The 14,061-nt window shown below is 38.8% G+C and overlaps 1 protein-coding gene across 1 annotated transcript in view; it reads right to left on the minus strand.

Moving 5' to 3' along the window:
• The window catches only part of PCDH19 (protocadherin 19), a 125,665-nt gene that overhangs the window by 49,686 nt on the left and 61,918 nt on the right, over positions 1 to 14,061 (minus strand). Inside the window, exon 5 of the mRNA XM_020876580.2 lies at positions 5,831 to 6,003. Within this exon, the coding sequence (XP_020732239.2) occupies positions 5,831 to 6,003 (173 nt within the window). The remainder of the gene's footprint in view (positions 1 to 5,830; positions 6,004 to 14,061) is intronic.

Below are 14,061 nucleotides of genomic sequence, written 5' to 3' on the forward strand. Positions count from 1 at the left end.
AGAAATAACCACATGAATTACAAAACAGTATATCTAGCCTCAAAGATGCTAATTTGAGTCCAGGGGGAGCTAATCAACCTCTTTGTTGAAGTAAAGATAAACCTTTTTGACAGCAAATGCTATCTGATAAAATGGAATTTTCAATTACTCTATAAACATCTGGTTCATGCTACCATTTCTGGAGCCCAGCAGCACACCGTCTTGCAATGTCACAAAATATTCTCCATTGAGAACTCCCTATTTTGCTAAGAGACTAATTGAAATGAATATTTGGCAATTTAGTGAGGTGAGAGGTGAGTCAGGGGATAGGTAAGAGGATAAGGAAGGGATGTTCAGTCATGGAATCATAATTTCATTAAAAGGCTATAGGAAACAAAATTACAAACTGTTGATAAAGTGTTGAAAGTGTAAATGTCCTAATACACCTGTGCTTGGAACTAGAATATGCATAGTGTGCAGCCTCCAGAATAGTTTCATGGCTAATTTGCTACAGCGGTTGCCTTAGGCACAGCTCAAGTTCTTTAAATCCATGTTTTACACAACAAACATGTTAAATGATATACAGGTGATGAAAATAGCAAATGAATAAGTTTAGGAAAATGCAAAGAACCTACACTTTCAGAAATAAAGCAATCATTATATTGCATTTGGGTGCTTTTGGATGTGAAAATCAGATAGATGCTCTCACAAATTTCTGTACATTGCTTCCATTTGGTATCAATTAGCATGGGAGGAAAACCAATTCAGTGTTGTAGTGAGCTCCAAATTAGGTGCATATTATAGCAATTAAATTCATCTTTTCAGCTGATGAATTTATAATCAATAATTAAAGCATAAGGTAAGAGAGATCGAGTGTGATTTGAAACAAATTAGCTGGGCTTGGGATGAGTATGTACAGTTCTAAGACATGAACCCATAAACTCTAATTTCATCAGAATTACACATTTGAGTATTCATAATGGGATATACAAGTCACCACAAATGAGAATGCAAAGAAGCAAGGAGACAAAAGCCTATTAAACCCAGCACTATTCAACCCAGAAATAACCTCAACAGGAAGGGGTTGCAGTCCTGTGAAACTCCCAAATGTGCAACAAACCCATGAGCCTCTGGCACCCCTGAGCACTCTACTTTTTGGTTACCCTTCCTAGAGATTGTCTGCAGAAATTGCATAGGGCAAAATTTTTGTCCTTGCCAGAAGGTGTAATTTTACCAAATAACTCAAATTCAGGGAGGGAAAACATTGGTTAAAAGATTTGAGTGTGACTCCCCAACTCAGCACCAAATCAGGTGGTAAAATATGCTGAGTGACAACACTGACTTGTTTTCAAGGTACTCTGAGACCTACAGAGACATAACATTGCAAAAAGTGCCATATGCCAGTAGAAAGTATAGGATAAAGAACGTTCCATCAGCTGCTTTTCTGGGAAGCCATGACAAGAGCTACAGTACTGGGGGCGAGCTGAGACATATTAATTCAAAGGCTCTATAGATGATAAATGTAATTCAGACACCTGGCAACTAGGAAATTTGGCTCAGTCAGTTCATCAACCCACTGATCAGGTTTTAGGCATGTTGCGAGTGATACTAGGATTGATAATAATTCAGAAAGCAGAGATTCTTACCATTCCATCTTATCTCCACCCTGACCCAGCTCACAGATGTGTTTGGGGCAATCAGAAAAAACCAAAACCAACACAATTCTGTAAAGTAATTATCCTTCAATTAAAAATAAACAAATTCAAAATAAAAAATATTGTAATTGCCTTCCAATTAAAATTTTTTTAAAGATAAAAAAAAACAAGCAAGCTGATGGTACAAAGGAATGTTGCTGCTAAGTCGCTTCAGTCGTGTCCAACTCTGTGCGACCCCATAGACAGCAGCCCACCAGGCTCCCCCATCCCTGGGATTCTCCAGGCAAGAATACTGGAGTGGGTTGCCATTTCCTTCTCCAATGCATGACAGTGAAAAGTGAAAGTGAAGTCGCTCAGTCATGTCTGACTCCTAGTGACCCCATGGACTGCAGCCCACCAGGCTCCTCCATCCATGGCATTTTCCAGGCAAGAGTACTGGAGTGGGTTGCTATTGCTTTCCTCGACAAAGGAATGGGGGCTGTGGAAATTCCATCTGGGTGATGGGTAACCCAAGGTATCCAGGTGGCAGTAGCAGGGACACCCAGAGCCCAGCATCCATGGTGTCAATAGTGTAAGCTGGGGATTCTGCATACAGCAACAGCAGTGGTGATCTCACCACACAAGTTCTATGTTATCATTTGGAGCACTGTTTCTGGCTCTGCATCTCTTGGGCAACTCAATATTATTTGAATGAATTCTTTATCTACCCAAATTAGTAAAATGTAGAACATATTGACTATAACCAGTATGTCTCCATTAAAATTAAAAGTAAAACAAACAAACAAAAAACCCCACAATCTGAAGTCAAGGGTCTAAATCCAGACTCTTGCCCTTTGAGTACAAAATTCTTCCAGCCATTCTCCTTTGGTTAAATATAGTGATCCTGGGTTCCCTTGTCTAGGAATGTTCTCAGAGAAAAGTAACTGAAAATTAAGGGATCTGAGAATCTCAAAGCACCCTTGACAGTCACACTGAGCATTCTTTAGCTACAGTATAGTAAAAAGAATAAACTCCAAAGGAAGTTTTGGCAGTGTAAAGAAGCATAGGGCCCTGGTGTCTAAGAAAATGAGAAGCAAATACTGTTTGTACATTTTCCTCAAACACTGGCAACACAATATGAGCTCATTGAACAACTTGTTCCTGTTCAAGGAAAAAATTAACAGTTGCATAAAAGTATCTTTATTTGGAAAATCCTGAGGTTCTTCATCATTCATATGTCCATATATATGCAAAGAAAAATTCTGCACTAATATCCAGATTTGAAACATCACAGAGAGATCTACAGACATGAAATCCAAGGTGAGCTAAATTCCCCCAAACAAAGGTGTAAGGTGAACTCTATTGGGTATATTTGGTCCAACTTTGGAGTAATTCTGATAGGACCAGAAAAAATAATTATCAGGATCATAGTTAGTCTGACAGCATCATTATAACCCTTGCTCTTCTCCAGAGACATCCATTCAAATCTCAAAAATAGTTCAGCTCCGGCACCTCTTGGATTTCAGGGTACTTTGGTTTGAGATGCCTAACACAGTATCAGTGAACCAAAGAGAACTAGGACCTTTTTTCCTCAAAATATCTTTGAGACTTTCAGCACAGTCTGAGTCCAGAGGAGATTCCATTTTCCCTCCTCACCTTTCTAGATCAGTAGTCCTCAGGAGCAAAAATACCATGTTGCCCTGGAATGAATCTAACTAGAACCACACTAATTATGATTACTAGTTATATAATTAGAATGGTTACCAGATCAGGCAGGCATGCATGATAAATTTGTTCATATTTGTCTTTCAACTACTGTGCCTTAGGATAAAATGAAAAACATTTATTATATGAATCCAAGTTTGAGAAAATTCTAAAAAAAATAAATTTTTCAATCATTGCTATTGTGTGAGGTAGCAATACTCAGCCCAAGTGAACTGGTGACATCATTTAGGACGCTAGCCTAGAGTTGATTTGGGATACAATTAAGTACCATTAGGGGCTTCCCTGGTGTCTCAGGTGGTAAAAAATCTGCCGGAAGTGCAGGAGACCTGGGTTTGATCTCTGGGTTGGGAAGATCTCCTGAGGAAGGGAATGTCTACACACTCCAGAATTCTTGCCTGGAAAATTTCAAGGACAGAAGAGCCTGGCAGGCTATAGTCCATGGGGTTGCAAACAGTTGGACACGTCTGAGAGACTAACACTTTCACTTAAGTACCATTATAGGAAGCTCAGTAGTACTGGGATATCATAAGGTAGAGCCTGAGATGTAAGCAAGACTGAATTCCCTGTGTACCTAAACTTTAATGACTCAACCAAATTGCAAAGAACAAACACAAAGGATGGTTCAAGGTTTAGCCACTGCTAGAACAATGGGAAAAAAATGAAGATACATGTATGAGAACTGAATACTGAGAAACAAAATGTAAAAGTGTGCCAAAATAGAACAGCAAAAAAGTGTGTGTGTGATCCCCACCTTAAATGTAGGAGAGTCTTGGGATGATGCCATACATTTGCTTTAGAATCTCATTATTACACAATCTACAGGATATACATACAATACACCCCTTTTGTAAGAAACACCCCCTCAGCAAAACTAGCTCCAGTCCACTGGTACTGTTTTCCTAGAGATACAGGACAAAAAAAACAGATGTTGTTCTAGCCAGGCACAAAGTGAGAATCAATTATGACTATTTCTTTTCCTGGAGTTATTTCATTTTAGAGAGCATCTAACTAAAACCCTTTCTGATATAAATGAAAAAGCATTTCTTTGAGACACAGACTAGTAAATGATACACACCAGTCTGTATTCTGTGACATGCTGCTAATCCTCTGAGAATTAAATAGCCTCTGTTTCAGTTATATAAATGTTTAATTTTTTCATCTTTAGTCTTAGGTTGCTTGGAAAGTATATTATCTCTGCAGATGTCCCCACTCACCAATTAGGGAAGGCAGCAGCTCACAATTGGTAGTGACTTACATATATTATAGACTTTGACACTTGGATCTGCTGGGAAAGGGATGGATTAAACTATCTAGTAGAATCTACAGCGACAAACTTTTTCCCCACTGAAAACAATTTGTTTTGTGGATCATGCATTTTTTGTCCCTCTGGATTCATTTACAAAATCAAAACAAAGCCATTTAATGATGCATACAGTGAAATGAAATAGTTGAAGACCAGCACATAATCACCATATTTTGTTTTCTCATCTTTAAGCCTTTTAGCAGCAGGGCTTCCAGCTGAGCTTGTGTCTAGCTACTCTCAAGACATGGCCAAGCATTCTGAAGCCTCACTGAGCCTAAACACCAAGCTGAATTCATAGTTCTTAATTGAAAAAGACAGGTTGTTTGCCTAGCATGTTTGCATCAGTAAAACATTGAAAATGACATTTGTGCCCAAGTCCATCTGAACATTATGCCTTAGCTGAACTCTGCTAATGTTTTTATACCCTGGTTTATGCTTGGAACAGTTTTAAATAGTTCCTCTTGCTAAAGCATGTGTGCTAGATTCCCAAAAATAGACTCTTCTTCATATATGAGGATGTCATTCCTGACACGTGCTTTGAGGCATTTTTGACATGCACAGAATGTTACATTAAGTCAGCCATGTTTTCTTACTCTGGTGTCTCCTATGACCAGTGACTTGCATTTGCCTGGTAGCTAGAGGGATTTGGTGGCATCACCACCTCATAGACAAAATGGGAAGTCTTGTACTCTGTCTCCTCAGTAAAGAGTATACAATATGTGGTGAGAGTCTCCTTCTGGGTAAAGCTAACTAGCCTGATGTGGAAATAAAACTCACCCCTTTGATGTCATAAGTGCTGTGTTCTCTGCAACTCAACTGATCGACTGAATTTATGTACTAAAGCAAAAAGAAGCATTTATTCCTGGTGAGAAGGCACCTGCTCATTTCCTATGTGTGTGATGCAGTTATGATTGACAAGTGTGTATGCAATATGCATAGGTAGTCAGCTTTTTAAGTGCTTAAACATAACATTTATATGATCATAGTGAATCCACTCAGAGAGAGCAAAGAGTCTGGACAGGTGTCAGGACATCTCAAAACCCTTTAGGGGCTGTTGAGGCATGAGAATAATACATACCTTCAACATACACTCATTACAGTAATGAAAAGTACAGGAGTACAATGAGCCTCTAAACATCCTGAGTTCTTTGGAATCTATGGTTGCAACTTATAGCCAATCAGCTCTTACCATGGTCAGGCATCTGAGATCCCATGGAGGTCACACTGGTGTTCAGCACATCATTGACAGCAGTGTCACAATACAGGCTTCGCTGGACATCATGTTCACTGTCGGTCTGGTCACTCTCCTCATGGCCGCTATCCTTTAGGCTGTTGCCCTCTAAGTCCTTGAAGGTGGAGCTGCTGGGTTGAAGAAAGAATGATAATTTATAACTGTGACAGATCTGATTTTAAAAATATTTCAGAGCAAGGATGATGTCAGCTCTGTGATGAGGCCAACAGCGACTATATGGTCCAACAGGGCAGGAGGAAGAAAAATTTCTGTTTAAAAATCATGGAACTTAACACTGTAGAGAAGTTCCCACTACTGGATGCTGATGAAGCTAATCACTTTCATTCACTTATCTTCAGGGCATCACTACAGGCGAGGCAGAAGGAACTACAATTCTGAAACAACCACCTGCAAAAAATCATCATCATTTCAGAAGGTTTTTTCCTCTTATGCAATCAAAGTAAAATAATAACAGCTAAAGTTTACTGAGGGATTACTGTGCATGAGGCACTGTTCTAAGTGTTTTATATGAGTTAACTTTTTAAAATAATCACAACTCTATAAAAGAAAGGTGCTATTAATATTCACATTTCATGAAAAAAAAAGGCACACATAAGTTAAATAACTTGTCCCAAGTTCACACAGCTGGTTAAAATGTAGCAGATTTAAGACCAAACCCAGGTGGTCTGACTTCAGAGCCTGGCCCCTTAACCCCTATTTATACTGCCTCTCCAAAGATGTCTACTAAGCAACTGTGAAAATGAAAGTGGCAGAAATTGACGTAATGCAATTCAAATAGAAAGGGTTATCAGGATCAGAGAACTCGGGTCAGATTTAACTGAGAGAGGCTGAGGGACAGAGTCAAAGAAACAAAGGAGAGGTAGGAGCTGAGAAGAGAGTCTTGGTGCATGGAAAGTAAGACGAAAGTGAGAACCAGAGGAAACAGTGAGTGCAGTTATGCTAAGAACATGGCAACCTGCAGCTTAAGACTTTGTGGGTAAATTTTTCTTGCACTTAGTAAATCAATCCACCATTCCGTGCACTAACCATACTACCTAAGAACCCCACACCATTTCTCAAAAAATAGAGAATAATACATCAGGTACATCCATAGAGGCTTCATCTGCTCTTTCTAATACTTTGTATGTCCTGACAGAATGTGCAGCTGTGATGCACCATGGACTATAAATTATGCATCTGAAATACCTAGTGAATGGTGAATCCATTCCCTAGTCAGTAAGGAAGCAGCAAAGGCATACTCAAGAAAATGTGTTGTTGTCTCAACAAGGGAGAGCAGCATGCTTGTGAATTAGGACAAGTCCCAACAGACCTACTGTACTTCTGAAAAGGGAGCCCTGTGGAGATGACACTGCAAACTCACTTGATCTGCTCAACCTTGAACATCCACAGGCCTGGCTCTCTGAGGCTTTGATAAGAACACTAAGTACATATGATGAAGAGCTATGCCATGGACACAATGGCTACATTGTCATTCTCCACACTGGTCAAAAGTAATGACAGCAGATTTTTAACATATGACCAACCTAGATGCAGAATGTTTGCTGCCTTGAATATGAAAAGGAAAAGATCAAAAGGGCAGTAACTGGAAAGCCATAATTATCAGAAAATGAAGGGCAAAAGGGGGTGAAGCACTGACCTATTTGCTAATTATTTTCAGAAAGAATAACTGAGCATCAACTGTATTAAAACTAAAATCACTCAATAGGCCAACTCACTCAGCTCCTTCAAATTATGTCATGTAGCTACTCAGCCCTGTGGACCCACCAGGATGCAGTTCTATTCAAAAACCAATCATCCTATGAGTTTTTTATGGTCATTAAGACCAATTGGAAACACATGCTTTAAAGTGTGTCACCATCTCTAGCTTCGTGGCACAGATTTAGCGGAATCCTGTAAGTACTAATGCCACAGAATGAACAGATTCAAAGTTTGCTTTAAAAAAAAAAAAACTGGTCCTGTCCACATGCACCCCTCACCTCAGGAGAAAGGAAATGACCTGCCTGGATGGTCTCACTGGCTCCATTATTACTTATTGCATTCTTATTGACACTTATTACTATCTTACTGCATTTTTATAACAAATAATTTTTGACCTACATTCATTCCTGCTATCTGAAGCATGTGAAAATTTCTTTTTTTTTAATTTTTCATTTATTTTTATTAGTTGGAGGCTAATTACTTTACAATATTGTAGTGGTTTTTCCATACATTGACATGAATCAGCCATGGATTTACATGTGTTCCCCATCCCAATCCCCCCTCCTGCCTCCCTCCCCATCCGATCCCTCTGGGTCTTCCCAGGGCACTAGCCCTGAGCACTTGTCTCACGCATCCAACCTGGGCTGGTGATCTATTTCACCCTTCATAGTATACTTGTTTCAGTGCTATTCTCTCAGAACATCCCCCCACCTCGCCTTCTGCCACAGAGTCCCAAAGTCTGTTCTGTACATCTGTGTCTCTTTTTCTGTTTTGCATATAGGGTTATCATTACCATCTTTGTAAATTCCATATATATGTGTTAGTATACTCTATCAGTCTTTATCTTTCTGGCTTACTTTACTCTGTATAATGGGCTCCAGTTTCATCCATCTCATTAGAACTGATTCAAATGAATTCTTTTTGATGGCTGAGTAATATTCCATAGTGTATATGTACCACAGCTTTCTTATCCATTCATCTGCTGATGAGCATCTAGGTTGCTTCCATGTCCTAGCAATTATAAACAGTGCTGTGATGAACATTGGGGTGCACGTGTCTCTTTCAGATCTGGTTTCCTCGGTGTGTATGCCCAGGAGTGGGATTGCTGGATCATATGGCAGTTCTATTTCCAGTTTTTTAAGGAATCTCCACACTGTTCTCCATAGTGGCGGTACTAGTTTGCATTCCCACCAACAGTGTTAGAGGGTTCCCTTTTCCAATTTCTTTAGTTCACAATGCATGATTGTTACCTTAAACCACAGAATTAAACCCTGACTTGACTGCATTTCAGCAGTTGCTAAAACTTGCTTGAGATAGATGATGGTGAGGGGTATAAAACAAGGACAATGTAATTAACCATTCTTTTAGAGCAAGGTTCCCAACCTTGGCACTACTGACACTGTATAAGTCTGTTGGTGGGGGGAGGCAGGTGTTCTGTCTATTATAAGATGTTTAGCAGCATCTCTGGCCACTATGCACTAGATGCCAGCCATGCCTCTCCCAGAAGGTACAACCAAAAATGTCTCCAGATATTGCCAAATCACTCCCAGTTGAGAACCACTGCTCTAGGTTCTTTAAACTCTATTCCTGTAACATGTTATATTTCCTGACAGTAGTGCAAACAGCATTGAACTTGGAGTCATCAGAACAAGTGATAATCCTTAGTCTGCCACTTCATGTATGGGAACCTGGGTCTGATAGCTAATGTCTTTGTGCCTTGATTTCCTTGTCTGTAAAATGCATCTGCTGGGAATTCCCTGGAGGTTCAGTGGTTAGGATTCCATGCTTTCACTGCCAAAGCCCTGAGTTCAATCCCTTGTTGAGGAACTAAGCACATGATTATTAATCAACTATACTCCAATTTTCAACAAAAAATAATGAAAAATTAAACCCTAGAAAAATGCATTTGCTAAAACCTCCTTTACAAAGCCATTTTGAGGCCTTCATGAAATACTTCACATGAAGTACCAGTTATACACAAATGTTCAATAAATGGTTATTGCCTAATATGATCATTACCCCCATATATGGTAATGATTTCATTGACTTACAACTAAATATTATATAGTCTTTTTTTTAATTGGAGGCTAATTACTTTAAAATATTGTAGTGGTTTTGCCATACATTGACATGAATCAGCCATAGATTTACATGTGTTCCCCATCCTGAACCCCCCTCCCACCTCCCTCCCCATCCCATCCTTCTGGGTCATCCCAGTGCACCAGCCCTGAGCACCCTGTCTCATGCATCGAACCTGGACTGGCAATCTGTTTCACATATAATAATATATGTGTTTCAATGCTATTCTCTCAGATCATCCCACCCTTGCCTTGTCCCATAGAGTCCAAAAGTCTGTTCTATACATCTGTGTCTCTTTTGCTGTCTCGCATATGGGCTTATCGTTACATCTTTCTAAATCCCAGATATATGCGTTAGTATGCTATATTGGTGTTTTTCTTTCTGACTTACTTCAATCTGTATAATAGGCTCCAGTTTCATCTACCTCATTAGGACTGATTCAAATGTATTCTTTTTAATGGCTGAGTAATATCCCATTGTGTATAGGTACCACAGCTTTCTTATCCATTCATCTGCCAATGGACATCTAGGTTGCTTCCATGTCCTGGCTATTATAAACAGTGCTGCGATGAACATTGGGGTGCACGTGTCTCTTTCAATTCTTTTTTCCTCAGTGTGTATGCCCAGCAGTAGGATTGCTGTGTCATATGGCAGTTCTATTTCCAGTTTTTTAAGGAATCTCCACACTGTTCTCCATAGTGGCTGTACTAGTTTGCATTCCCACCAACAGTATAAGAGGGTTCCCTTTTCTCCACACCCTCTCCAGAATTTGCTGTTTGTAGACTTTTGGATAGCAGCCATTCTGACCAGCATGAGATGGTACCTCATTGTGATTTTGATTTGCATTTCTCTGATAATGAGTGATGTTGAGCATCTTTTCATTTGTTTGTTAGCCATCTGTATGTCTTCTTTGGAGAAATGTACATAGACTTTTTATAGGATTGATATACGAAATGTACATATAAATAATGCTTCTATATCTTCTATAAACTATAGTCAGACATTGTCCACTACATTAATTTCTTCTAAAATTAAGGGACAGGAAAAAAATTATCCTATCCAACGGGTATCCTTCCTTTATTGAAAAATGAGAATGACATGCTCTGGTATACTTACTCTGTCTTGGCTTCTCAAAAGCTTCAAGGAAAATATAATGTTTAATTGCAGTGAGTTAGATGCCAGGGATCTCTATTTTGCTTTTCCTAATTGGTTTTGGCTCTGACTTTTAAAACTTTGATCATCATTTTTATATGTACCTACTTAGATACATATAAAAATGATGATCAAAATTTTAACCACATTGGAGCTTTTGGCTTTTTATAGAAAGAAGAGAAATAACAAAATAGTGAATAATTGGCTACTTGGACTTAAGGGACTGGTAATTTGAGAATGAGAAGTCATATGTTCTCTAAAGAAAAAGCAAAGTGTATTAACCCCCTCCGCCAAACCTTAAAATAGTTAACTTGTATAAAGATCAGTTTGTCCATCTGACAAACTAAGTGCCACTTACTCTCATCATGTAAGGACATTTAGTGGCTTAATGAATAGATTTCTGTAAGGCAGTTTAAGACTCAGTAAACAAGATGCTGCAAATTGTAAAACAGCCTGGTGAATGGCCACTCATCCAAAACAAATAACAATTTATGCCAGACATAAAAAAATGCTGATTTCACTTACTTTATTACCTGTGTACCTCTTGGGAGATGAAAGACTTGTAAACCAACTTTTGGGACAATAAATTAGGGTTCTTTTTGCAATGGTAATGTAAATACAGGTGTTTCTATTACTTGTTCCAGTGACTAACAGAGGAACAAGTTTGAAAAAATTTGGAATAAGATTCTGTACATAAGACTGATACAATACTTGATGAATGAACATTACTAACATTCTGACCCATATTTACACTTAAAAATATTAGAAATCTTTTCAAAGGACAGAAAAATCTGAAAGGAGAGCATATCTTTCTAGTAGGTAACACCACATACCCAGGAAATATCTTCTGAGAATAAGAATGGACTAAAAGTCAAAAGAGTAGGGTAACTATATTAAGAAACATAAGATTCTAGAGTGGTTCTTGGATCACCTGCATCACAATCACCTTGGGAACCTGTGAAAACTGGAGACTCTCTAGGGATGGTGGTAGAGCCTGCATTTAACAAGCCTCTCAGGTGATTCTAATGCACATAAGAGGCCAGAAATTGCCAGTATAGAGGAACGTTTAATGCTAGTTCTCCATGGAAAAATGCTGAGTTCTTTTAAACTTTTTTCATCCATTCCTTCAATAGACATGTACCAGCATTTGTTATAGACAAGGCACCATATCAGGTGCTGCAAAACCCCAGGACAATTCAGGTGGAAAAGGAAAGCACTCTGTATGGTTTAGGAGCCAATGCTCATTTTCTTTCCCACACTGCTTCAGAGCCATGTTCATTTCCTGCTTTGAGTTCACTTCTTTGAGCTATAGCCTCATGCCCTGCTTGATATTGCTCAAAAGCACTGCAGGAGTGGGTATCAGACAGCAGTACAGAAAAATGGCATGAGGAAAGACAGTGTTGCAGCAGGGGCAATGTCCCACTGCTGGCTTTCCTTGCTCTGAGATGATAGCAAGGCAACAAACATACCAGGAAGGAAATTAGTCCAGAAAAAATTCTGAACTGTCTTGGCTTGTTAATCTGGGACTCTGACATAAACCTTGGGTATACCTACAGGTTATAGATGGCCTGAACCTGTAGTATTTATTTACTTGTAGTATTTATTTACTACAGAAATAAATCACTAGATTACTCAGTGCTGAAGATTATGGGGCAATGTGCTATATGTCTTCTTCTATATGTACTTCCTGATCTACTCCTCACCCTTCTGAACCTTAATTTGTGCTAGGAGAAAGTCTCTTGCCTTCTGGCTTTCTGTTGGTTTACCTCAGGTAGACAGATGAGAGAGAGAAAAGGAAGCCTGCACGTAAGACAGTAAGCCCTGGAGAATGCCAAAAAGAAGGGTCTAAGAAGAATCCTTGGGTGGGTAGAAAGCAAACAGAAGAAGAAAAAAATGGATAGGAAAAGAAGTTCTCAAAGTTGGCCTGAAATGGGATTGGCATTTGAAGAAACAAGAACTTGATAATAAAATTAAGACTGATAATCAGATTCAGAATTTTCTGGCCAGGAGATTTCCCATGCACATAAGTGGATCCTCAAGAAACCACATACAGTGAAATACCTTTCAAACATCACTGTGAGCTATGTAAACACAGTTTGTGTGGTTTTATCACCTGATGTTAGTTACTACTCTCTTAACACTTTCCACACATTTTACATTTAAAGTAGTTAGTCCCCCTCAAAAAGCATAGCACACAAGATTTCCTGTGTCTTTCCAGGTATTGTGCTTTGTCTAAATTCAAGTGATCCCATAAATTCCAAGACCTTTGTAGTTTTCCAAAACTCTCAGGGTTCCAAAAACAGAACCTGGTAAAAATGCTTGTGTTCCTGAGGTTTCCTCTTAACCAAGGTGATCCCTGATTGAAGGAAAAAAAAAAGCACTATCTTTGATCTCAGGGAACATCAGGCAATTTTTCCACTAAGAGCCTATTAAGTCCATGTTGTACCTTTTGTGTGTACATGTGTGTAAACAAAAACATATAATTAATCAAAATCAGAAGCTCTAGTGAGTCCCAAAGCTGCTAAAGAAATATATGTGTCTCAAAAGCTAAATGTTTGAACATAAGTTTTCATCTCATCAGTTTGCCTTGTGAATTGGATATTCAGGTCTGACCTAAGATGATGAGGGTTCCCAAGCGTCTTAGCCTTCTGCCATGCTATGAAAATCAGGTTCATGCTATGAGTTTAACCTGGTCTTAGAATTCCCAGGTACCCAGAGCTAGCCCAAGGTGCCTGTGAGGATAGGTAGCTCACTGTTTTTATCAGAAGTCTGAAAAAAGGAGCTTTGAAATAACAGTTCTGAAGCAGAAAAGAAAGCAAATTTCTGCTGCAGTTACTCTAATCAGTGTACAAAAAGAGGGCTTTCATCCTTCCTAATAAATCAGTTGAATAATTTTGATTTCCTCATCTTTTGATTTATTCTGTGGGCCAAGAGATATTCAAAATGGATCCTTCCCAATCCCTCAAAAAATTCCAAACAATGCTATGACTGTTAATATTGGGCTATCCATTTTCACATAATTAATAATTATCACTTAAGGTCACAAGTTATTCCAGACTGATAAAGATAAGCCTAGCATGTTAGTAGGCATTACTGTAGCATCGTGAATTAAACTAGATCTGAATTAAAGTTGTTTCTACAACAAACTAGCTTATTCCTCAAATCCTTCCCTTCTGGTGATATCAATTTATGGGATTAGAGCCAGCAAAATAATAGAATTTTCAGATCTTGTCTACTGC

This window comes from Odocoileus virginianus, chromosome X, assembly GCF_023699985.2.
Source record: "Odocoileus virginianus isolate 20LAN1187 ecotype Illinois chromosome X, Ovbor_1.2, whole genome shotgun sequence".
NCBI classification, from domain to species: Eukaryota; Metazoa; Chordata; class Mammalia; order Artiodactyla; family Cervidae; genus Odocoileus; species Odocoileus virginianus.